Source organism: Plectropomus leopardus, chromosome 13, assembly GCF_026936395.1.
Source record: "Plectropomus leopardus strain MGB_pleo_1.0 chromosome 13, ASM2693639v1, whole genome shotgun sequence".
NCBI lineage: Eukaryota > Metazoa > Chordata > Actinopteri > Perciformes > Serranidae > Plectropomus > Plectropomus leopardus.
In genome coordinates, this window is record NC_142188.1 from 27,569,510 (window position 1) to 27,595,888 (window position 26,379).

At 40.4% G+C, this 26,379-nt stretch overlaps 1 protein-coding gene across 1 annotated transcript in view; it reads left to right on the plus strand.

Annotated features, from left to right (window-relative positions):
* dntt (deoxynucleotidyltransferase, terminal) overlaps positions 1–26,379 on the plus strand; it is a 94,135-nt gene that overhangs the window by 47,973 nt on the left and 19,783 nt on the right. The window contains exons 9-10 of the mRNA XM_042502674.2: positions 7,296–7,544; positions 7,982–8,065. Coding sequence (XP_042358608.2) covers positions 7,296–7,544; positions 7,982–8,065 — 333 coding nt within the window. The remainder of the gene's footprint in view (positions 1–7,295; positions 7,545–7,981; positions 8,066–26,379) is intronic.

The window sequence follows — 26,379 nt, forward strand, 5'->3', positions numbered from 1 at the left end:
TCAGAGAGAGAGAGAAAAGACAGAGAGAGAGCGACTGCAGCTGTAAAATAAAATAAGATTTGACTTATTTTTTTAATACATTTTATTATAAAGTTGGGTGCTTTACCATGGGGGTCTACAGGGATTGGAGCAGCCTCAAGCAGTTTTTGGCACTTTGCATTGGCTTCATTTTTCAGATTCTGAGGTTGCCACTTGGTTTTGGCTTCACTTTCACATGTGGAGGTGGTGACAGCAAGCACTCCATACATTGAATGAATACTGGCATCCATACCATCAATCGGGTACTCATGTCCATCTCTAGCCTAAACATGCAAAATAACTGGTTAGCAAGGTTCGAGCCAGCTCTATTTTGGCTACATCTGCCATTGCACACAATGTTGCCTCATTTATGAAGCCTCACAAAGGAGATAATGGCACACACTCTGGTGCATTTTCACTGACCTAAAACTCAGTTTGCATGTGGACAACAGGCCAAAACACAAAGAAAAAGCCACATTTTTCAAGCATATCAATGCAGTGTGAACCAGGCCTAACTAAATCCCCTATTAATGTCTTACAATTAGTTGATATCTTTGCACTGAGCATGAAGACAAAACATGCAGCATCAAAACCAGATCGTCAAAGTCCAGTGCAGATATATCATGGACAATATCACCTACAAAGACTGTACAGTACATGACATTCTGTAAAAAAAAAAATAAAAAAAAGGGAGAGGATTTGTCAACACAGTTTCCTGCCTCAGATAAATGCGTAGTTGGAGAGGGTCATGAGAGGAGACAAGTATTTGATGAAGAGCAGGACCGCTCTGTCTAGTCTAGCTGTCGGCTTCTTTTTGTCATCACTGGGTTTAAAAATAAATCCCTCCGTCCCTCTTCCATCCACACCTCCACATGCCTCTACTCCTTCAGCGGTCCATCCAGCTGATAATTACCTCCTACTTTCTATACGTTATCGCGGGGGAGCTCTCACCTCTTGCAGCCACTTACGCTCAGGCAGAGAAGGAGGCGAAGGTGCGAAAGCACGTATGAAGGTGCTGAGGATAAGGTGGAATGGATGTGAGACAGTGAATTAGGCAAGTAAGGGCAGGTGTTAAAAAGGCTTTAAGAGCCAGAAGAAGGGACGGCGCGATCCGACCGGAAGCTTTCTTCTCGGCAGGATGGAAAGGGGATGCAGAGGGGACCGGCCTGGGGGGACGAGGACACAAGAGACAGTGATTAAGTGGAGGTAGCAGAGGTTGACTTTAAGTCGTGTAACCTTGTCATCTGCAATCAAGCCCCCGGGGACCCACGTGTCTTCACTCAGGCCTAATATCACAGGCACCCCCTCCTCAGCCTGCAGGGAGTTAAAAATACATCTATCTAGAAACGTCCTTGTAAAAACGGGTTCATCATTTTTTTTTCTCCCACCCCCCCTCCTCCCTCCTCCTGCTGATATTCTGAAAGCATAACTTGGGGGCAGAGGCAAGGTCAGCCTCCGTGCTTCCGTGGCAGACAGATGAGATTCAGCTTGGCCCTGGTAATTGCAACAGAGAGACGGAGAGGGCCATGTTTCATCCTCCATCCATCTATCATCTCCGTCTCTAAATACTGTATAAGTGCTGCTTTCTGAAGGCTGAGCTCTTTGTGCATCGCCACCATTATAATGCCATTCAGCTCTTATTGTTCTGCATTTGGTGTGAGCCGATGTGGTTAGGGATCGGCGAGTTCTCCCCTCGGTTGAATAAGTGATTCGCTGCCCGTATGGCCGAGGTTATTTTGCAGTCACATAGAGTTCGTCACTTTGAGACCTAAATAAAATCCCAGCACTAAAGGCTACTTTGACTGACATTGAGAGGACACACACACAAACTGCCGCACTTTAATTTCAGCCATCAGTCTCTTTCATTCCACCGAAGCTCCGAATCAAAGTCGAAAGCGCAGTTCAAACGGCCCTGGCTAACGCGCGCTAATCTGCGACTTGAAGGCAGGGTTTGAAGTCCCTCTCTGTGAGTCAGAGAGATTGCGAGATGAGATCAGAGCTCCTCGCATCCTTGACATCATCGTCCTCTGGATGCAGGTGGCCGCTGCGACCGTTACCCGCACCCTCTCAAGCAAAGACCCAGAGTAAATAATCAAATAGAAAAAAAAAACAGTTTTTTTGTTACAATATCAAAAGTCCCTTTACTGTTTTTCTCAAGCGCTCCGAGGCAGAGCTTTGGGGAAAGATTATCTTCCCGCTGTCCTCCTCTGTAATTCCCTCTGTAAACAGTTCTGGTGGAATAAGCTTACTCTCAGATGCTCGCTGACATTACCTGCTGCGTGGGAGATGATTACAGAGCGCTATTGGGCTAAACAGCCCCTAGCGATGCTGAGACGGGGAACTTCATGACATCCTGTTTTTATGCTGGATTTGTGAGTGTGTGTGTATCACAGAAAAAGAGAAGGAGTAGAAAAAAAGAGGCTACGACTACAGTGTGTGTGTGTGTGTGTGTGTGTGTGTGTGTGTGTGTGTGTGTAGGCAGGAGGGCCGCAAACCTCATTGAACAAAGGGCGTCCGTATTCAGGTGCTTAACGGCCCGTGCGACTGTCACCATAACTCATTAATACTTTCCTCCAAAGGCATCAAAATGATTCAAGGCTTAAAGAAACACACCGCCAGGAGAGAGCTGAAAAGCTGCCGGAATAAGACGTGACCTACATTTGAGGCCCTCGTGCATGAGATGGGTTGCAGACCTTCTCCCACAACTTGTCTCAAGTGTGGCTCGCAGGGATTTTAATTTCAGATTAGTCAGTGTTTAAGTGCTTTTATGCTGTCATTCCGGCCTCATTATCTAAGTGGGGACTGTCACTGCCTTTAGCTAAGCTATTACTAAAGGGGGACTTTAAGGATCCCTCTCCCTGCCTATTATTGGAAGGTGAATGGTTATCTGTAATTGCAGAGGCGGAGCGGTCCAGGGGTGCGGCGGAGGCTGAAATCAAGAATTTTTTTTGCCTGCAATTGCGCGACAAACGAGTCCACCCCGAAGATGATTAGAGGTGGAAAAGTGAGGGGGCGGCTGGCGATTTCTTTAAGATGTGCTTTCTGTGTCGCTCATGTTTTCACCACCTTGGATTTCTTGCTACCTCCTTTCTCAGTGCCTTGTGCAGAGTCCACATCTGATATCTTTCAGCGGTCAGGCAGAACTGTTTAGCAGCAGCTACTCGGGCTATGCTGACTAGGTGTTTAATGCTTTGTGATTAACCTCAGTCATTGGCTGGACGGGCAGAGTGGCTCCTCGCTGTACTCGCCTCCCCAATTATTGCTCTTTAAGGAGAGTGCGGCAGATTTATGGCCAGTGAGAGGAGAGCGGTATCCCAACAATTACGCCTGGCGCTGGAATTAAATTGACAATTTGTAATCTTAATCGCCTTAACACTCCTGCATCCAGGGAGAGGCACAATCAGCCAGGCCGGGGCTCAGAGGAAATCAATTCACAGACTCTCTGTCCTTTTTTTTTCTCCCGCCCTCTGCGTTTCTGTCTTTCTGGCTATCTACCCATCCACCTATTCCTCACTTTCTCTTACAGGTTTATTCTCTAACTATCTCGCACTCACTCCATTTCACTCTTTTCTACACTCACGGCCTTGTTTCTCGATAGTGACCCTCTCTGCTTCTCTTCTCTTCAACACACTGACATCTTACTTGGCAAGGATTTCCATTATCTAAGGAGTGGAACCATTTACCAGGGAATGGGCTGCAGCCATACTATGGCTGACTGGAGGCTCGTCTCTCTATTGGATCTTCAGCCATCCCCTTTTTTTTCGCCACTCTGGGCTCATATTACACTGATGACAAGTCTGAGCACATGTTCACACACTGCTCCATGTCCTTTTAATGGTACCCAAAGCTCTGTGGCTACCTCTGAACCAAGCCAAGACAAAATTTAGTGTATTAAAAAAAAGAGATTAATTTAAACAATCAAGTTGGCTTTTCTCTTGATTTCAACATCAGTTACTTTGTGATCTGTAAAACACAAACATTTGGACAAAGCATACAAAAAAGTGCTGTGAGGAGATCTTCCAGCCCAGTCTCACATCAAAATGTGTAATACCTACCTTGATCCACAATGATAAACACATCAGTTTCACATTAGCTCTTAAACTGTGAAATGCCTTTTTTTTGAATACTCCTCTCTATTGGCTTGCATCCTCGTCACATGACTGCCAAATGTCTTTCTGTGGGAACAAAAGAAAACATTCACTTTGCTGTTAGTTTAAAATGCTACATTTTAGGATAGTTCAGGCATTAAAGTGTGTTTTATGTTTCAGTTTCATGATCTTTGTTCAGTAAATGGTATTTAGTTTGTAATCACAAAGAAAACAACAATTTATTGGCTCATTTGAGATACAGTCATATTTGTCAATGCTGTGCTGATGTCAATTTACAAGTACTTTAAGAATTTTATTACTGTTGCTGATAACATTTCTAGCTGTTTTAGGGTTTTCCCAGGGACGGCTAATTTTACCCATTAGTTAGTAAGTGATAAAAGGAGCAAATGTTTCTCATTTGTCCAAAACGGCTCAATCATGCAAACTGTAATGAGTTGCTCTACCAGAGTCAAAATATATCGATAGTAATCTGTGATCTGTTTTATTTAATGTTGCTTAACAAATTATTTTTTCTATCAGTATGCTATTTCTGTAAGACAGCCCCTTACTTGTGCTTGAGATAAAAATGATTTCTTATGATGTTACATTGTCATGGTTTTTGGGATTTACACAAACCTTGCATTTACATTGTCACCCAAAGAAGATTTATAAAAAATGAACCACAAATCAGACGACCAGTCCACTATCGATCCTCAACAGATAATCCCTTGTTTAGCATTTTAAGATGGCAAATATCCAACTTTGTTTAAAGAAACATAACCTTGACTCACTGACTCACCCATTTTCAACACCTTCAGGCCTGTTTCTAAGCTGCCTTTAATCTCCAACATATCCAGGTTTAAAAAAAAAATCTGTGCTCATAGAATGCAATAACATTTTGTAAGATTTTTTTTTCAGTTTTCTGTAAGAACCACAATACTGAAACAATTTGTTTTAAATGATATCATGATGAGTTCAAAAACAGGGAGTTGCCATGCTATTATGACATTAGGCCACTAATGATCCCAAAGTTTTTTTCACTGTGCTTTAACTAAGGGGCTGCTTTCTCTGTGGCTGGACTCTCATCCTTCTTGTCAAACAGCAGAAAAAGTGACTGTGGTGTATTTAATGACTCAGTTCTAGGTCAGACTGTGGGAGCAAGTCACAGTCGTCCTTGTCTGCCAGACACCACCACACCGACAATACTCAAACAGTTCTTCCAGTAAAAACTTTTACTTTATTATATTGACATCACTTTTTTGGCAGATGTAAGGGACTGAACTTCTCTATTATCTGTGACAATAGAAAAGTTGTTTTAATTGCCTGGACAAAAGTGAATCAGATGGTTCCTTTAACAGCTACTGTAACTTCAAGCCATTAATTTAAACATTTTATGGTAACTGTGCTTTTTGATCCAAGTTTAAACCTCAGTCAGTATTCCAGTAATTGAGTCTGTTTTAAATATAAATTAAAACATTAAATGGTTCCTGCCAGTAAGTGAAATAATCACTCAGGCTTCTGATACTCTCCCATCTTGATTACCATAATGCTAATAAGGCATGAGTCAGGTCTGGTAAAATCCTCATTGCAAGACCACATAACCCCCAATGTGGCATTCTCACTTTGGTGTCAATTTTGGAATTAATGAATAAAGTAGAGGCTCATCAGCACCTTGCTTACAGATTATACTCCTCCACTTTTAACCTTCCACGAGCCATTGCGGAGGCTCTGATCTTCAGTTACAGTAGGGATGTTATTGGCTGCTCTGAAGTCTGGGCTAAAGATGAAAGGTGACCGGGTTTTTACTGTCAGGGCCTCTGGCTGCTGCTGCTGGCCTACTTGTAGTCGCTTGCCAAGACCCATGCAAAATGGCCTTTTCATATTTTTAATTGCATAGCTTTTACTTAAATACATGTTTCTATTTAATTTGTAAGTGCTACAAATAACGTTGTTATTATTTGGTTGGTTGTAGAGAATTGTGAAGTGTGGACTGATGTTTGTCTTGGACAAACAAGATTAACAGCCTATATAGTAGAAGCAAGTGTTTAATAAAGAAAAAAGATTTATGAAACCCAGTCAACATAGCCTAAATGATCATTTTTTACAAATTGGAGTAAAAGGCAACGCCTGCACACTTACTCCACGCTAGACAAGTTTATTCAATGTTTCCATCCTGCTTGGATCTCTGTCAGGTCAAAGAAAAAACAAAACAAAAATGTCTTGAATAGATCAGATTGATGTGAACTCAATGTGACATTGTAGCAGATGTAATTGTATCTTTCACAACTGCACTTTGTCAGCCTCTGCAAGTTTTAAGCTAACAAACAACAAAAACAAAGAAAAGAACTATATTTGCCTGTGATGTCTGCTAGTAGTAGATTTTGGTGCACAACAGACTCCTCATCTGAGTCTGGATCTGACTGAAGCTTTAAACATGTATTGCTGAGTCTCTCTGATGTTACCTCTCATGCTAAAGCTAGGTATCTTGATGAGTCCTAAAACTCAGAATTGAGTTGGCATTTTTGCACTCCTGGTATTCTTGTCTTGAACTTAATGGGTTTTTTGAATTGTTTGTATGTTAGATGCCTGAAATAAGGTCTGTGGTTAACACAAGCTTAAGAGACTTTCACGTTTTGTTCTACGATATAAAAAATTGTCAGTAAATACCCCAAAGACTTTAATGTTAAAGTCCTTATGTGTCATAAAAAAAGGTGTTTGCTAACAAGTGGCGAAATGAGACTCCAGAACATCATCACACTGGACGCGGCTTTACAGCTTTGTTGTGGGAATGTTTAATCATGTGGCTGCAGTGCAGTTTGTTTATAGTTTAAAGTTAGGCTCTTACTTCTAGTGATTGCATTTAGGTTTTAAAAATCATAAAGGTCGTGCTCATTTGTGAAGATTATCTTGCTGAACAAAACGTGTAAGTATGATAATCTTGAGTTTGTCACAGAACTTATTTTCTGCACAAATCTGAAATCAAATGGAAAACCCCAGTGGCTTTTTGATGAGGGAAGCAGGGCCATGTCAGCATTGGCCTACAAATAAACTTCAGCTTTTTTAAAAATTTATTTATTTATTTTTTTTAACTTTTTATGTGGGAAAACCATGTTAAACATTCACAAATTAATTATGTTTTTCAGTATTTGTAAATGTGTCTTGAGTTTTTTTTTCTCCTCTCCTCACCAGGGCATTCTGCTGTACTGTGAATACCAGGCCTCCACCTTTGATATATCGAAGCTTCCCAGCCAAAGGTTTGACGCCATGGACCATTTTGCAAAGTGCTTCCTGATCCTGCGGCTGGAAGGCAGCCGAGTAGAGGGAGGTCTCCACATCGCTGAGGGAGACAGCAGGGGCTGGAGGGCAGTGCGCGTGGACTTGGTGTCGCCACCTGTGGATCGTTATGCCTACGCTCTCCTAGGCTGGACCGGCTCCAGGGTACAGTATGAAGATTATACAGATTATGTGACAGTGAACAGTAACTGCAGGTGGAATCCATGGCTAGATAAAAGAAATATGTAAAAGTTACTGTAGTTCATAAACAATCATTTCTTGTGTGGCACCACCATGTAATGAAATGTTGCTTAGTTACAAGAACTACATCAAGGTCTCGGTAGTCTGTGGGATTCTGGCTCTAAGGAGACATTTTAGACAACAGAAGCACCTTCAAAGAAATTTGAAGGTAAAAAAGTCAGTACATAATATTAGATAAAAACATCTGATGTGAAGTGCCCTCTTTGTCATGGCATAAATAGACATAAAATCCTTCAGGAGGAAAAAATGCATTCAGGCATACCCTTTTGCTTTCAATGCCATAAAAGCAGAGAAGTGAATCATATATTTGGTTTTAGACTGTTGATTCTTTTCATCCACAGCAGTTTGAGAGAGACCTGAGGAGGTTTGCTCAAGTGAAGCGGCACATGCTTTTGGACAACCACGCCCTGTACGACAAAACCAAGGTACCGAGCACAACATTTGATACACAACAACTGGAACTCATTCAAAAAAGGTGCAAAAAGTCAGATTTATTCCATAATATTTATGCTAGTTTCTGACATATGATATATGCTATTAGATGGACTTGCAGTTTTCCATTTTGCGTAGCAATTTCGTGCCAAAAACTCATCCATTGTAGACTTGTAAGGCGAAAGAAATCGAGAGAACTCGTGGTTTAACTTGCAATGGCCCAACAAGTTTTAAAAGCCACATTGTCATATAAAGGCAGGTAAGACTCAAGTGTTGAGCTTGATAACCCAGAATATGCAGTATTTTATTGTCTTGACTACATTGTGCCATTGAGATGTTTAGAGTAGTGCTGTTTAGAGTAGTGAAGTTGTTCTATATACTAAAAGTGTTGCTGGAGTTGTAACCTCTGTAGGCATGCAAACCACTTTCCAATATATACAGTATACTTCATTAATATTCATGCAAACGTAACATCCATTTCATCAGATTTTAAAACTTTGTTGTACTAGGTGAGATGCCTGTTCAAAACATGCTTGTTTGGAACGGTGCTTCGTCTGTGGTATTGCTGCTTGCAGCTTTTTTGAGAACCGCTCATAGACACAACTTTACATCAGACACTGTGCGTTCTTTGGTCATAAGCAATACACCTGCCATGACATAGCTCCGTCCCCTGTGCTAGAGTAAGTAGAGCAAGAACATTTTGAGGCCTCAGCAGAATCAAAGTCACTTCCTCAACCACCTCCAATACCAACATTTCCAGTTTGAGATTGAAAAGTAGACAAAACAATGTTTTCTTGGACCCCAAAATGACTACATCCACTCCTGAAAAACACACTCGAATCATGACTAAAATGGAATGAAGTACTCTTGGGCAACATACTAAACCCCAAATTCCTCCCGATGGCTGTGTCGTCGATGTATGATTGTGTATGAATGTCAAATTTAGTAGCAGGTGGCCCCTTTACGGTAGCCTTGGCCACCAGTATATGACTGGTGTATGAATGGTTGAATGTGACTCGTACTGTGAGCGCTTTGAGTGGTCAAATGACCTGAAAAGCTGTGGTTAGAATGCATGGATTTTATTAGTGGAGGTATTTTGCCAGCAAGAATGTCATCAGTGTTATAAGTTAGTATGGCAAACTTACAAACTTTGACTTGTCCTGTTGGCTATCTGCCAGAGGTGGGACCAAGTCATTGTCTTGCAGGTCACAAGTAAGTCTTAAATCTTTGCACTCAAGTCCCAAATTCAAAGCTAACAACAGAGCTAGCTAGGCCACAACTGTTGGCCGCATGACTGCTGTGGCCTCTCGAGAGTGGTCCCGACAGCCCCATTCTCGATGGTCTCTGCTGAGCTCTTAATGGTCAATTGTTTCCCCAACTGGAGAGGAACAGCCAATGAAACATGACCAGACTTATTTGAATTGCAAAACAGCTTTAGAGATGCACAGTAGTCGGCATTTCAGAGGCCTACCAGAGTATTCCGAGGTAGGACGCAAGTACAATGCTTTATTCTGTAAGTTACTGCCAGTAAAACTTTAATAGTACAGACTCCTCCTCAGCTGAGAGAGAGACAGAGACAGAGACAGAGACAGAGACAGAAAGCAATGAGAGCAAAGGCCATTAGATCAGAGGTACACTGTGAGGTGGGATTTGCTACATCTCCCCTCTGAGTATGCGCTTATGAATCTGGATAGTGAAATACTGCCAAAGCTTTGGTTAAGGGTTTGGAAAGATTAGGGCTGGCATGTTGCGATACCACAGCATGCGAAAACTTACACAAATTATCCCAAATTATTCAATGCAATATGTGTTTCAACTCTGAGTGAGCAGAAAGTTGATACTGGAAGAAGAACAACATTTTTAATTATAGCACAGCGCTTAGTGGGAGGTGGGCAGGCTTTGGCGGGCTGGATGCAGAGCAATGCTCCATCAGAAACACTCACAAATGCATGCACCATATACATGGGTACATCAGAGCAGGTTGAGTGAACAAAATCCATCTTAATGTTTCAAAATATGAAAGCACCAAGCTTGTTAACGTAAAGGTAATTGCATTGGGGAGTCCAAGGTTCATTTACACATTTCCAAATTAAATAAACCACATCTTACCTTACACAGTGATATAAAGGCACACAGTAAAGCAGAGAAAATCTATTTACACCATAACTCATGCAATTTAATAACCAATTAACTCTTTGCTTGCCTGCAATGCCAGCGCTAATTAGGCTTTCGTTTAGAAACGTGTTGCCTTTGCTGGAATCATGTACATAATTGGCTTCAGGAGGGATAAAACAGTGGGTAGGTGTGTTTTTATCCGGGACTTGAAGGTCTCATGCAGTGGTGGTAGTAATTGGTGTGACAGAGTCAGACCTGTAGTCAAGGCACAGAAGCTTTCTCATAGCCATGCTGAGAAATCTTTTTCCACATGTGACAGTCAGTTCTGAAATTACGTTTGATGAGCTTGGAGGCAGGGGGCGCGTACAGCAGTTATTTTTGTACAGTTTGAACGAAAGTAATAACATGCACACAATGTGGGTGCAAGGCTATCAGGAAACAGGTAAATGAAGAAAAAAGTATCGTCTGTTGAAATATTGGCAGAAGAAGTGACTTCTGCCACCTGCAAAGAGACGTTCAGTCCCCAGATGTAGCTGCAAAGTGAACACTCTTTGCTCTCACGCTGCTCTCCGGTTAAGACAGCTGCGGGTCCACCTAGTTAGACGTTGATATTTGGTTTATCTAAGGTTGTGGCATTGAGTGACCAAAGTTCAATCTTTGTCGACAGATGGCGTTCTGGTATTCTCATGCCAGCGTCATCTTGATGTAATATAACAACATTTGGTCGTGAGATATGGAAAACTAAACCCATTATCTGTAAGGCGTCATCCACACAACATGAAACTCTAACATCAGCAGACTTTTAAAATATCGTCAGTCTGATTTTTATTCCAACCAAAAATGTATCGTCTGTCCAAGTAAGAGTCTTTCTGATATTGACCTCTGACACCGGCTTTGCCTGTTCAGGCTCAGAGATAATGTTATCCTTTTCTCTCCCTAGAAGTGGTAAATTTAAAGCTCCCAGCAACTTAATACGTCTGACTTTTGTTTGTTATATTGTGTCTGCAAAAGATTTTATTTCACATTTCTGCTTCATTGTTGGCAGTTAGTTAACACACATTAGCTTGGGAGGTTAATTTGGCTACGTGAACGTCACAAGTCAACCGAAATTTCCCGCTGAAATTAAACTTTAAATGATCAAACTTGGAAAAAAGGAACAAATAGTTGAATATCTATATTGGATAGCCTGATACGAACTCCAATTGTGACTTGGGTACAGCCCAAATTACACCTTTGTAATTTACAAGGAGTGCTTTTTTTAGGCTTTAGCTTAAAATGGGTGCAGCTCTGATTTGCTGATTTACATTTTCCGTGCAGAGAGCAACAAGTCAGGGAGTCTGAATATCCTGCAATATAGGATTTAGCAAACTGAAACCAAGTTTGTTTTAAACGTGCTGATTGATGGAGCCACTTTCACTTTTTGCTTTTAATCCGAGTCATTTGTATGTTCCGCTGGAATTTCAGGACCTCAGTTTTCTTTTATCCACACCGCTCTGATTTACAGCTATCAGGCAGTGAGATACACTCCTGAAAGCACGAGCGCGTGAGTGTAAACTTGAAAAAAGATTGACACAACTCCTCAGCTGAAGGACTCAATTATTCAGCAGGGAAAAGTTTATAGTACTGACAAGGCGACAACAAAAAATCCAGGGAACCATCAATCTTTGTGACAGGCATCGCCGAAGCTCGTGTTTATCCCATCCTCGAGACTCTTCATTGCATCCTGTAAGGCGGCCTCAGCTCATTTCCAATGCATGGGGCAGAGCGGCAAGACGTTTGAGTTGCGAGTGGAGCGGGATAAGGGTGTAAGGCGTATCAGCGCCGCGGATCGACAGGGGAGACACCCTGTCACCGCAGCGTCCCGTCAGCAGCTCCCCGGGGACAGAGGTCAGAGTCGGCGGGATCACGGGGGTGGCAGCTTCCTGACAGATATTATACACAAGCAGCCAACTCAGATGGTGTTTATTCAAATGCAAGGGCAGAGCCAGGCTTTGCTGACAGTGCAGCCATCCGTGCACTGGACTGGACAGGAGGAAATCACACACACACACACACTCACACACACACACTCACTCAGTCTTACGGAAATCTTGTGTGTTTTTTGAGTTTGATGAGTTAGGAAGGTATGCCAAGCACTCTGAAGAAAAGTAGATCCTACAAAGTGAGACAGGTGTGAGCACAACTGGAGATTTACACAAATAGCTATCAGCCTGTTGGAGAATTAAAAGTGCAAGGAAACAGGCCAAACTATTTATGCACGCACACTCCCTCATTTAAGCAGCGCCATCACTTCCCAGGCTAGTTTCAAGGTCAGCGGATAGCTTAACGGGGTACATTCAGACAGAATCGAACCACAGCATGACCCGTTTTTCATCCTCCGCTCCACATCACAGCCATAATTAACGCAATGAAGATCAATTAACTGTCCCGGAGTCTGTTCTGTCACTGCCTGCGCACATGCTGACTGTTGGGCAGGAGAGGTGGTGCATCCCCTCTTTTTGTCCGACGTTAATTGGTTCGACGTACGGCTGAGGACGCCGCGGTAATGCCGCTTTCATCTTTTTCGTGTCCCTTCTAATTGGCCAGAGGTTTTGGGGAGATTCAGCTCTTCTGCTCTTGTGATTGGTGTCAGAGAAACAGGGGAGCGATGAGTACTGATGTCTGATTAAAGGGGAGACATCCCAGCGAAGGACCAAAGGCGGTCATTTAGAGGACTTTAATCTTGTGGGCTTCAGAGAGGCTCTCAGCGGATACAAACTGGTCTCTGTCTTATTATAAAATGCTTAAAAAAAGATTAGAGGGCCATACTCAAGCTAATGATCTCCTCCCAATTAAGAACAGTCTCAGGGGGAATCCTAAAATCGCTTTGGGAGGGGGCCAGACAACTGTCACAGGGAGACACAATGACTTAGGGTTCATGCTCGCCAAACATGCTTCCAGTCTTGAAGCATTCAGATTGCTCGCTCAGGTGAAAATGATGTAATTTGAACACAGGTGACACCAAAGGAACAGCAGTGAAATGGCTGAAAGTGCAGGTTCTGGTCCATAGTGGGAGCATTATCCAAACCAATTACAGGGAATGACCCCACAACACAAGGCTTTATGGGTATCAGGAGATGGGTGTTGACAGCTGGAGTTCCTCGTGCTCATAAAGCCTCGCATAACAAAATGAGCGCACTATACCCTGTGCCGAGAATATGGGCTGAGGCACACAGCTACACAGCAAGATTGAGATGCTAAGCTAAGTTCATTTTGCCGCCACCATCCTTCTCCTCCGTTTCCATGGTATCTGAAGAACAATTGAGACAGGGCAGTTTGTCAGTGGCATTGTTATTCATTTGTTGCATATAGTGGACAGAGAGTAAAACGCCAGAATACCAGTCTTCAGAAGGCAACAATCGGGTGTTGCATATTTGATGTTTTTTTGTTGTTGTTTATTGCTTCCAAGCCACATACAGCTCTTCAGTCAGTCTTTAGTTGCTCCCTGTACCTTTGTTAAAAAATCACATCTTCACAAAAAATGGTTATTTCTAACATTTTGATTTTTATTGTTTTAGGTCTAAAGTGTGTTTAACATTTCATCATGTAAAATGCGCATCATATGTCTGTGGAGGGGAACCTTTCCTCTAAATTTTGCCAATCCTCAATAGCAGTGGCTGGTCCCGAGTCTTCCTCACTAGGTTAGCTGCTAGCTATAGATTCCAAACACAAAAAAAGAAAAGAAAAAAATGTGCTCGGAAAGATTTGTTTGCTTTCACCACTAATGCTGCAAAGTTTAGTTAATCTCAAATAGTCCATTGCAGCGGAGTAGATGTTGTTGTTGTTGTTGTTGTTGTTGTTGTTGTTGTTGTTGTTGTTGTTGTTGTTGTTGTTGTTTTTGGACAAAAATTGCTCCTCTATAGCAAACCTAACCCCTGGATTAGTCGATTGACAAAAAAGCTAACTCTTGTAAGATTGATAATTGATTAATTCTGTAAGTCATGTATCACGCAGAAGTGCTTACAGCTTACAGTGAGATGCATAGTTTTGAGGTTTGTATTGTTGGTCAGTCAAAGAAAGCAGTTTAATATGTCTTGGGCATAATTGGGCTTTAGGGAGTCGTGCTGGTCATTTTTAACTTTTTTCTGACATTTTATAGTCTAAACTACTAATCTGTCAATTGAAAACTAAAAAGATTGTAAACAATACATTGACTTATAATTACCTTTTAAGTCAATTTGGTGTTAAAATTATGTGTTTCTGGTAAATTTGTATTTAATATTGACTCTCTTTTAGCTCTGTTTGGTCTTGAGCAAATCCTAAAGGAAAATAACGGACTCTTAATTTGCTAAATGCTCCACTATGTTTACCAGCCAGCTGCAAACTTTGTTCATTTGGTGTTGAGCAGGTGTTGTACAGTTGGATTTAAAGAGACGTTTCTCTGAAAACAGCTGCCTGCTGCCAGACAGCTAAACAATGAGCTGAAACCACAGACTTTATCTAAAGATGGTTGACACATCTCCATCTCCTCCCACTGTACAAAAATGAAGCCAAAATACTGCAGATACACGTGCTGCCACCTAGAATTGATGATGCCATTTGGAGCCAGTGTTTGTGCAGTAGCGATCAGCCAATAAACCTACCAGACTAATCTAAAGTTAATCACAGTGATCAATCGTGAAATCACACCCTCTTTGTATAGATTTCAAACAAACCTGTCAGAAAAATAAACACTTGGAAGGGAAAAACAGACAAAAACAAACAAAACGCCCTAAATTAACATTTCACAGAAAAATACAACAAAAGATAAATGACAACAAAGAACATAAAAAGAAACCAGTCAGTAAACATTAATCCAATAAACATTAAAAATATTACATAGAACACAATACAGTGTAAAAGAATAAAGGATTTTTATATCCAAACATCCAGAAATATTTAAACATCATGACGTAAATGTAATGATAATTTCCTTTTTCAAAATGTTTAAAGATGATGAGCTCATAACAACACGTACTTTGTCATTCCATATCTGTACGCCACGATATCTGAGGGAATACTTCGTTTTGTTAGTTTGGCCACAGACTGTCTAAGATAATAGCCAACATGACATCAGCCATCGGTTTGTGGACTCCCGCTTTGAATCCTTGAGTTTGGCACCTTGGTAGATGACATCTGGGACTTTTGGAGCCAGAATTGAGCATATTTACAAGAGAAGGTGGAGTGATAGAGTGAGGGGTGGGTCTGACTCAGACTGTAGCTTAACTTTGCACAGCTTGTCACTCAGAACGGTACTTCCCTTAAATATGCGTAACTTTAAGCCTTAACAAAAAGGTAACGAGTCAGTTATATCAAAAGAAATGAACTTGAGAGACCCTAATGTTTTTTTGCACCAGGCTGTAAACATGTTTTGTCTCATTTTTACATTGGGGTCTAGAGGGATTGACTCACTGTTGGAGCCAGCCTCATTAGTAGAACTGCAGTTTTTAATGCTTCACAGTGGCTTCATTTTTCACTTCCTAAGGTTGCCCCTTTATTTTGGATTTAGTTTTCTCATGTTGTTCATCTTTATGTACAGTCTAAACCAGAAATTCACTATTCTCTAAGCTCTGTGACGCTAAGAGCAGCTGCATGCTGAGGTGATAATTATCTGTAGATTCAGCACTACCAGTACTTTTCACATTCTCACACTGTCATTTGATTCATTTTATATAGTCATCTTTGGAGCCCTATTTTCACCATTAGTCATCCTGGCAACTAGTGCTTCATTACTGTATGAATATGCGCTGAAGCAGCAGACATTTTGACTTATAGTAGTAAGAGCACAGGTGATACCGATAACAGTAACACTGATTCTGCTCTATTCAAGTGTCTCAGTAAGTCATGACAGTGATCCAGCATGAACAATACCAGGACCCTGACCCTGAAGCAGCTACGTTGACTTCATCATTCATTTTATTATTCACACCTGGGCTTTTCTACTGTGACATGATAAAATGTCTTCGGTGAAAGTGATCTCATAGTTTCAGAGAGCACCAGCACTGATGTGGAGTCTTTTTGTGGCCAAGTACCCAATTTCAGGTCTTGGTTCCTGTGGGATTTTTTTGGAAAAGCTCCTGGTGTGGAAAATGACTTTTTTTTAAATAAAGAACCCACTGAGTCAGTTGGGTTTACATATAATTGGTCACTCTGAACCAGAAAATCTTTCACACCCTGGTGTGATCGATATGACTGCACCTCCACTGTCAGGTTTGGGTTGGGACACCCTGCTAGCAATAACTGACATCTAGGCGTCCTCTGGAAATACTCTGCTGACTTGTAGTGCCACAGGCACTTACAACCAGCATCAGTATCTGGCCACCACCGTTGAATTTTAACTGTAGGTCTGAGGGAGTGGTTGTCGGCTGGGGGAGAGGGCCGAGGGAGGGAGTTGGGTCTGTGTGTGTGTGTGTCCTCTGCTGTAAGTCTGAAGGTTTGTGATAATTAATACGTGTAGTGGACTTGATGAATGAGGACAGGTGGAGGATTTCATCATGCCTAGACAGACTGACTCCCTCCCTGGGCAGGAGGGATCCATGACCTGCCCAGCACCTCGAAAAAAAACACACCCCTCTATGTGTGGCGGGATCTACCCTTGAAATTCACTCTGTCTGTGTGTTTGTGTGTGTGTGAATACTCAGCGGTGCAGCTCAGGCGTTCCCAGGCTGCAAACCAACGTACACCTGTTAAAAATGTGTTCATGTAAATGCAATTCGTCGTCGTTTGTTCTGCCTATTTAAGCATACTTTGGCATACCGTGTGCATTAGGTGTGTTATATACTGTGTGTGGGAGTGTGTGTATCAGTATGTGTCTTTCTCAGAGGGTAATTACTCTATGTCATCTGTAGGAGTGTGATTAATGAGATTCTGGTCAAAAGGCAGCGAGCATAGATGTCCTGGCTTTGGTCCTGAAGCACAGTTACTGATATGAGAGCACCATTCATATTCTTTTTACCTGACACTCCTCTGGTTCTACACACACACACACACACACACACACACACACAAACACACACACACACACACACACACACAAACACACACACTTTAAGGTGGAGTTCACCAAATGCTACTCCAAATACAGTATTTTGCCTATGTAATATCAGTTTTTAACAATAAAAAAAGCTCCAGACATCTTAGAATTATAAAATCAACTTTATACAAATGTAATTGTTTATTTTTCTTTTCATTATTTTATTGTATGTGTATCAAAAACAAGGCCAGTATTTATCAAACTTACAACTATTGCACCTAAGCATGTTTTAAAAGGCCAACTTACGCATGAACAATTATTTGCAGTTTGAGTACTGTAACGCATATATTAAATGACATACGACAAAAGAAATGATCACATGATTGACTGCATGTATGCCAAAAGCAAGAAGAGACAGTTTAACACGATATATCCTACACCTTTCGCATTATTCATTCTTAAAAAAAAAAAGAATTAATTTAAATGAAAAACTTGATGTCATTTTTCTCAAACTTTATTTCAGTGATTTTCAACTCATAGACCATAGGCCAAATTTGGTCTGCCAACCATTTTATATTTCACATCCAAATGGAGCTAGTTTATTAAAAAGAACCTCTGCCAGAGGAAGATTCAGCAGAAGTGCAGGCTAAGCCCCGACTGTCCTTAAATCCTTCAGACGCCCCTGCATACACCTGACTTGCTAAGGCTGCAATAAAAGGTTGAAAACAGGCAGATCATTATAAATACTGATCATGTTTATTGTTTGTTTATTAATATGCCTTTAGCTTCTGTCATTTAGCAAAAATAGCCCCCGCAAGTGGCCCCTACAAAAAGGGTTGGGTATCCTTACTGTAATATCGTGCAATATCTTGCTATTAAAAATAATAACAGATAAATAGCAATCTCAGATATTTACAATATATAAATATGATTGAAATAATATTAAACTGACTGAAGTGAAAACAAAATGAAAACCAAATGGAAGCAGGAAAGTTATTCTGCTGATAGACTGATGAGCTACTCAAGAACATAATCTTGATTTTGATCTACTGTTGGCTGCTAATATAGGAGACCTCTGAAAATCTCTTGAAATTGAAGAGAGTTTTCAAATATAAAAAGAAAGTTTCAGTGGAAGGTTATTTGATAAATAGATTCTGTTCTTAAATTTATGAGTAGGCATAAAATTGAAGGATTATGCCACTTAAGAGTTGGATAAATAAATGGCCCAGACCAAAACAGATTGAATGCAATAATTATTCTCATTCTTCGTCGTCGTCGTCATCATCATCATCATCATCATCATCATCATCATCATCATCATATAACAATCTCAAAATGTTATTAAATACTAACATAAAAAAATATTAATTCCTTAAATCTCACTTCAAGATTCCATGGTTTTGATCTAAAAACTTTTTTGGATGAATCAAACATTTATGATTGTAGTAGATTCAAAGCAGCTACTTGTAAAATGTTTTGGCTGAAAGCAGCACATAGAGTGTTTACACTCTTTTTTTTTTTACAATAAAAACAAATGCCATGGAAAAATATTAATGATGCTGCAATAAACCAAAAAGTATGTACACATAGTAGCTTAATAAACAAAACAAAACAAAATAACGATTTGTTTTGGTTGTATCAATATTAGATTCTTGCATTGTGTTTCATTTGTACATATAGTACAGTAGCTCGGAGATCCACCGGCAATCCTCTTAAAATTTTAAATTCTCATTCTCAAAAATCTTTAATTTAAAGGTGATCACAGATAGTTCTACGTTTCCAAAATTGTGCTCCACCACCACTTCCTCTCTCCCTCTGTCCACCGGGGTAACAGCCGCATATAATACGAAGCTCACTGTCAAATTACGATATCTTGGATGTAGAGTGCTCACAGCTCTTTCGACCCCCCACCCTCCTCTACCCTCTGAGCAGTGGATGAGTGGACAATAACAGGGCAATTGCACTGGGCTTTGGGGAGTGGCGCTTTCGAACGCTCCCCTGGCTGGCTGCCTGGCTGGCGCTCACACAGTCAGTGTTTGCAGTGCAGGATGGGAGCCGCGTGGAAGGAGGCCCCTCTCTGCGAGCACTGGAAGGGGAGGAGAGGTTTAATTTAGCGGATGGTGGCGCAGGGACCCTCAGGGCGTCACATACTGTAAGACACACATACCTGAGCGTACGCTGTGACAGACAAGCGAGCCGAGGAAGGTGCGGCCCCTGTCCTCCAAACATCCTGGTGGCAGGCTGGGAGAGCTGGGAAATTAGCTCTCTTTTTTTTTTTTTTTTAAATGGAGCGATGTGTGGAGTGGGCGGGGGAGGGCTGTTCACTCACCATTCACATTTGCAAACGTTTCTTCTTGACCTTGGTGGCATGTCTGTTCTCGTGAATTCTAATTAACAGAGGTAGATGAATAGACCTGGTGAAGTTGAGTTTGAAAGAGGAGGGATACATTGTGATGCTTTTTCTTTTTCAAGGTCAGAAGTTGTCAGCGGTTCAGTCAGCGCTCAGTGTGTGGCTATTAGCTTTCAACCCAGGTTAATGGATTTGCATTCAGTGCAATAGTGAAAGTTTTTTTTTTTTATTAGTGATAGTATGAAGAAGGGCTTTGGGGTTTAGGCAAATCAAGAAAAGAAATCTGAGGTAAAAGGAGGCAAATGCGTGCGCACACACAGACACAGATATGCAAACCGAGTTGCCAGAATAAATGTTGCCATTCTATGTTTCTGCAAATAACTGATATGTTACATTTTTAAGTTTTATATGTAGTGGATATATAGAAAGTTTACAATTAAGTTTACAATTTTATGTCACCATAATGCTGTGTGCGATAATGTGTAGTTAGGCAACAACAATGAATTTTGTCTTAAAACACCCGCTTTTGCTGCTACAAACACTGCTGGAAATGTAACAACATCTTCTTAAAAAATACTTGCTTTATTTGCTACAAACATAGCTGGAAATATTGCAACAACTTGTTAAAAAATACCTGCTTTCCTCACACAAACACAGCTGAAATTGTCACATCTAATAAAAAAGTACCTGCTTTTGTTGTGACAAACACAGTTGGAAATGTCTACACATCTTGCTAAAATATAACTGTTTTTGGTACTGAAGACAGCAGAACATTTTGTGACACCTTTTTAGAAATACACTCTTTTGTTGCAACAAACATGACTGGAAATGTGACATCTTGTTTGAAAAATACCACCTTTTGTTGGTCTTCACAGCTGCCGAGTTGTCACTCCCTCCACCATCTCCTTCTCCTGATGAGAAACTGAGCTCATATACATATAATCTGAACTACATAATATGTATGAAACCGACAAATGTAACAGGATGGTTCTCAAAAACCTACAAAGCCATTTATTCTTGTGACTGGGCTGGATATGAGCATGCCTTGCTCACGTACCATTTGAAAAGCCACAGTTATCTTTGTGAGGATGAAGGAGAACATGGTGCCACCATTCTCCAGAGGAAATGAGAATTACAAATTCACATTGAAGGTACCACCTACCCTTCTGCCTCTGATTGTAAAGAAACAAATATGATCCCATGCCAATTAAATTGTACGCATGCTGCAATTTCATGCTACTTTGTTGCCATTTCCCTTTCCATTATAAACCTTAAGCTGACAGTTATAATCCAGTTCTGTTTATAATAAGCAAGAAAACAAACAAATTATTCCTCTTTGTTGCCTGCATTTTCAGCAACTAATAGCAAAGAGTACAAAAATCAAATTGCCAAAATAAGACATGCACCCATTTCTGCTCTGTGTCTTCATAATATTCATGTGAAATCTGACTGAGGAGGGTTGAATGTAGGTTGGGAAGTGTGAGCCAGAGGGAAAGTTTATTTTTTCCTTTGTCTTACATGCGTGCAAACATTATGTAGCATTTCATTAGGCACACTAAGTGGATTACAAGTCGAATCATCGTCACTGTTTGTTATTGTTGCGGAAGTGGAGTATTCCAGGAACATTACACTGGTAATTGCTACACTGGGTGTTCTATTTTCAGAAACAAAAATTGATTTAAGTTGTATTTCTTTCTTTCTTTCCTTCCTCTAGGCCTCCTCGTGTTTGTGGATGGTTTTTATAGCCTCTGTGTGATTTGTTAGAGGTTGATTTTGCACTCAGTATTGGATTGTGCTCCCTTTTTCTTTTAATTCTTTTCAAGCCACATAAATTGGTCAAGAACTAAGAGCAGCATGAAGTGAAAAGTTAGACCTTAATAAATGCCTTTGGTTGTGGCAGCTGCAGCCTCAAGCTCATTTATAATAATTAGAAACTTTGCGTTTAAAATATATTGAAACAAAAATCTTAGATCTGGGGTTCTCAAAGTTGTATTGACTACATGCCATGTTAGGGAGCCAGCATATGATTGAGGGCTGCACAGAAAAAGTACATACACTGACTCTTTTCCCTCCGACTTCTTGGAATTTATTTTGATGACATAATAAAGTGTGACTTTTTTTAGAAGATTTTCTATTGCATATTATGCTATCTATTGTTAATGACATACTACGCGACTTTTTAATGACATTTTTATGCCTTTGCACTGGTGATAGCTGTGGCCAAGGCCTCATGTTTTCGAGTTGTCTGTCCATCCATCCCATTTTTATGAACTCAGTATTTCAGGAAGGCCTCATGGGAATTTCTTCAAATTTGGCACAGACATCCACTTGTACTCATTAATGAACTGATATGGTGGTCATAGGTCAAAGGTAAAGGTCACTATTAAATTTTGGCTCCCAGTCTTGGGAATGTGATGTCTCAAGAACAGCTGAAGGAAATGTCTTCAAATTTGGCCTAATTCTTCATTTGAACTCAAGAACGCATTGAGTAGAATTTGGTTATGGTAGGTCAAAGGTCAAGGTCACTGTGACTTCACAAAAAACATTTGGGTCATTACTCAAGAATTTACAAGCCAATTTTGACCTAAATATCTAATTGACAGTGATGGACTGCTGACATTTTCTATCTAAAAGGTCAAAGGTCAACTTCATTGTGACATAATGTTTTGCACAGAAACTTTTCTGGCCATTAGTAAACGGCATAACTCAGGAACAGAACGGGAATCATTTGGTCATCTGGTGACACTGATCACACTATGAAACGTTGCAAACTGTAGATGTGTGTGAAGCCTCCATGTTTTCACAGACATGGATGTAAACTGTAAGTGTAACTTGAGTGGTTGTGCAGGTTAACAACCACAAGGTGATAATTCTAGTTTATGACAAACTAATTCTATCACAATTGTCAGTTAAATGGCCTATGTAAAACTTATATTACATTCTAGTTTTCTTAAAAAAAAAAAAAACACCAACATTTTAAAGTAATGAAATACAGAGACAGTACAATGTTTTGCATTCACTATACATACCCACAGCAGTCGAGCAACGGCTTATGCTGGAGTATGGCAACACCACTTGGACAAATCACATGCAGAACTGCAATACAATGTAATACCAGAACCAGGAGTAACAATAATGATGGCAATTTGATTTAAGTTTGTATGATTCTGAATCTGATTCTGAGCATGAATTACGGCCCAGATGTAATGTGTTTGAGTCATATTCAGCTGTGAGCAGATCAGCCAGAAGTGTTATGCATCCAAGTTATTTCATTTCAAACCCAACGTGAAGAGTAAATCTCATCATAGAGATAGTCAAATATATTAATGTCCAAGATAAAACACCAGATCTCACAGAATACAGTAGTTTAGTTCGTCTGTATTAAACTTGTTTGTGTCATATAAATGGAGAGGTAAAGCTTTTGGTGATGGATTGAACAAGTTTTGTAGTGTGCTTGCCTTGTTTCTGCAGCAACTAAAATGATACAGAAGGGAGACACCATAAGCCCCTTATAAAAGTAAAGCCTATTAAGCAATGACCTTACATTGCTGGCTGTAATCACCTATCCACTGTGAGATTTCACCTGAGTCGCTGTGGCTCCGTGTTTGCTTTCCTGCTGCTGCCTAGGTGCTCATTAAAATGAAACATGACATTGAGAAACAAATCAGCCATGGGTTTCTGACTACTTTACACATATTAATGTTCACACCAAACCAACATGTTTACATTAATAAGCTCCTTTGGCTGCAATGTGTGTTATCAACCTTAACCCTAATTAGTGCTTATTTGAAATCATAAATCAACTATAATTGAGTAAATAGTGATTTTGAACAGGAAAAGGTGAGAAAGCCTCTCCACATGTACCTTCTTATGTCAGTTCCCTCATAATAATAATAATAATAAGAAACTTTAATTCTATAGAACTTTTCTCAGCCAAAGTTACAAAGTGCTTCACAATACCAAACCATACAATATAAGAGAGCAAGGTAAAACAACATCAGGTTCCTACAGAGTCTGCATGCATGCAGATATCTGTGTATGGAGATTATATACCATATAATTGAGGTGCTTTAATGTAATCCAAAATGTTGAACGGAAATATTTATATCCCAAGAGCCTCACCACTACTGTAGCTAAAAACCACTGATACTAAAGGCTGTTAAACTAGCTCTAGCTAATATGTTTAGTCCAACAAAGGCATACTGTTTTAAGTATTAGACATGGCTGATTTACACACTACTGCAAAAACTGCTTGCTGTACACTGACTGAAAATCGTGCTGTGATTTTCTAATAATTGTGTTTAAACTGGTGGAACCCAATACCAGGTTCATACAGAAGGGTTTTTGTTTATCAAAAATATGGAAAGAAAAATAGAGATAAAATGAAGGAAAACAGAAATAGCAAAGAAATTAGAGGGAAAAAATACCATTCCCATTTGAACAGGCATGAAACTGTTGGAGTCACCTTGTTGGAGTCAGAGTTCAGAGGAGAAACACAACACTGCAAGTTAAATGTTCATCAGTGTTTTGAGAAATGTCATAATTTTTGCCAAAAACCATCATTGCCATGAGAATGTGATGAAGAAATGTCATCATCATGGCTGGAAATATCCTCTCCGTGGGTAGAACAGTTATCACTGTGGGTGCAAACATTATCACCACAGATAGAAATGTCATCACCTTGGGTATCAATGTCATCACTACAGGTAGAAACGTCATCTCAGGTAATAACACACACTATGTCCCCTTCTCTTGGCCATGTATCATAAAATGGGCAATTATCATCCCTGGAGCCAACAAGAAACTCAGAGAAACATTGGACAGTGATGTGACAGCACTGTCCAGGAGAAATTGGGCAGTTAATAAAACTCGACCGACATACTGCATGAAGACATCTTGGCGCAGTGCAGAGCTGAATGAGGAGCTGCTTCTTAAGCTGGGATCAGACTACAGGATTTAAAGAATCTCAACATATCTCATATTCACAGGCCGTCCGCTCCAGATTTCTCTCATAAAGCCTTGTCTCACGTTCCAAGAGAAGCTCCCACCTAGCCGTGAGATAAGGACTGGAAATTACAGATTACAAGATTCATTCGGATTTGTAAATAGGATTTGGAAAATTGGACAATCTCGAATGTTGCAAACTTGTGCATTCTTGCAATCTGTGGTGAGAAGACTCAAAACGAGCATGGAGCTAGGCCAGCAGTAAAATCTCTGCAGTCATAATTTGTGGAGGGAAAGTGATGTGAGAAAATGTGGATGACAGAATGTGTGAGTGTGGACACCAGGAACTTTGGGTTTCCTGGCAAGAGTTTAAAGCTCGCTTTGTATTTAATTTTGAGATAATGGCCTTTTTCTAATTGTGATGTTTACCCTTGCTGCTGTGACCTTTCTTCTCAGTTTGGTATTGCTTTGCTACTATATGGTGCTATGCTGTGGCTTGTTTTAAACAAACTAGATAAGTGTTTATATCTATTTGAGAAAAGAAAGAATAATGACAGTAATAAGTTTCACCAAATTTGCAACATGCAAGCTGCAGTGTGCATGTGAGATAATTTTCTCTCCTGTTAATTTTAACAGGTTTCCCTAACCAAAGCAAACATCATGTTCACCATCTATGCATGACTCGCAGATGTATCTGCAATTTGCAAGAGACAGTCATTTGTGAGCCATGACACTGCTACCATTGGCAATCTGCATGGAAGCTCCTAAATTACTTGTGAAATGGGCCCCTGGTTTACTGCTGCATGGTGATGCCTTTCAGATTGTCAGTATGGGACAGGTAAGGTTTGGCTGGATTAGGTTTCACCAATTCAAATGAAACCCTTTTGCACTAGCACTACTTTAAGGTTAACCTTTGTAGCTCAGAGTAAAACATCACAATGATTTAATAGATTGCTGTAAAATTTGGTGTACCCATTCATCTCCCTTCCTACGATTAGTTATTTGGGGAAGCTATGATTTTTCATCTGGAGCAATTATCAGGTCAAAGATGTAATTTATACAGTACCATAAACCTGCTAAAGTGACACTGATCGGCTGCATTTTGTGTTTTTGTACTAATAAACACGTTACCATGCTAACACATTAAACTGAGATGGTGCGTATGGCAAACATATCTGCTAAACATTAGCATGCTAGCAGTGTCTGTATGAGCATGTTAGCATGCTGCTCGTATTTGGCTCAAACAGCCTCATGTAGCCGCTAACTTGGCTGTGGGCAGATGTTGTGTTTCAGACGCACAGCCTATACCTAGTGATCAAAAACAAACAAACAAAACAAACAAACAACCCTGCAAAAAGTAAGGCCTCCCTTGCTATTTGCAAATGTGTTGCTGTATTAAAAGATGCATGCAACAGTGTGTCTAAAAACTACTGAAGAAACTACTGTGACAGGGTTTAAAGCCTGACCTAACAGATAAAGACTTGATCATATGTGCTAGAAAGATCAGTCCGAGTATCACAACACCGAAAAGCTGATTGGCTTTTTGAAGGTGGCAAACTCCAATGTTGGTGATGTGGGTGGCCATCGTTGAATCACAAACATGATAGATGCTGGAGGGCTCAGGACATAAGAAGCAAGATACCAACACAGTGCAGCTGTTAGATACAACAACCAATTTGACCAGGCCAAAACAATCCCCTAATGTTAATTCCATTGCACACCTTGGGATAAACTTGATTGGTTTAAACAATGGGACACTCCTGGACCCTTTCTGAGTCATGATTTGTGATATTGTATGTCAGAGTTGATTGGAGAATGCACTCTTTAGGTCATGATCAGACCTGCATGTTGCAGGTCGCTCTGCCTTTTTTTGTTGACGCCGAACTCGATCAGACAAAGCGATTTTT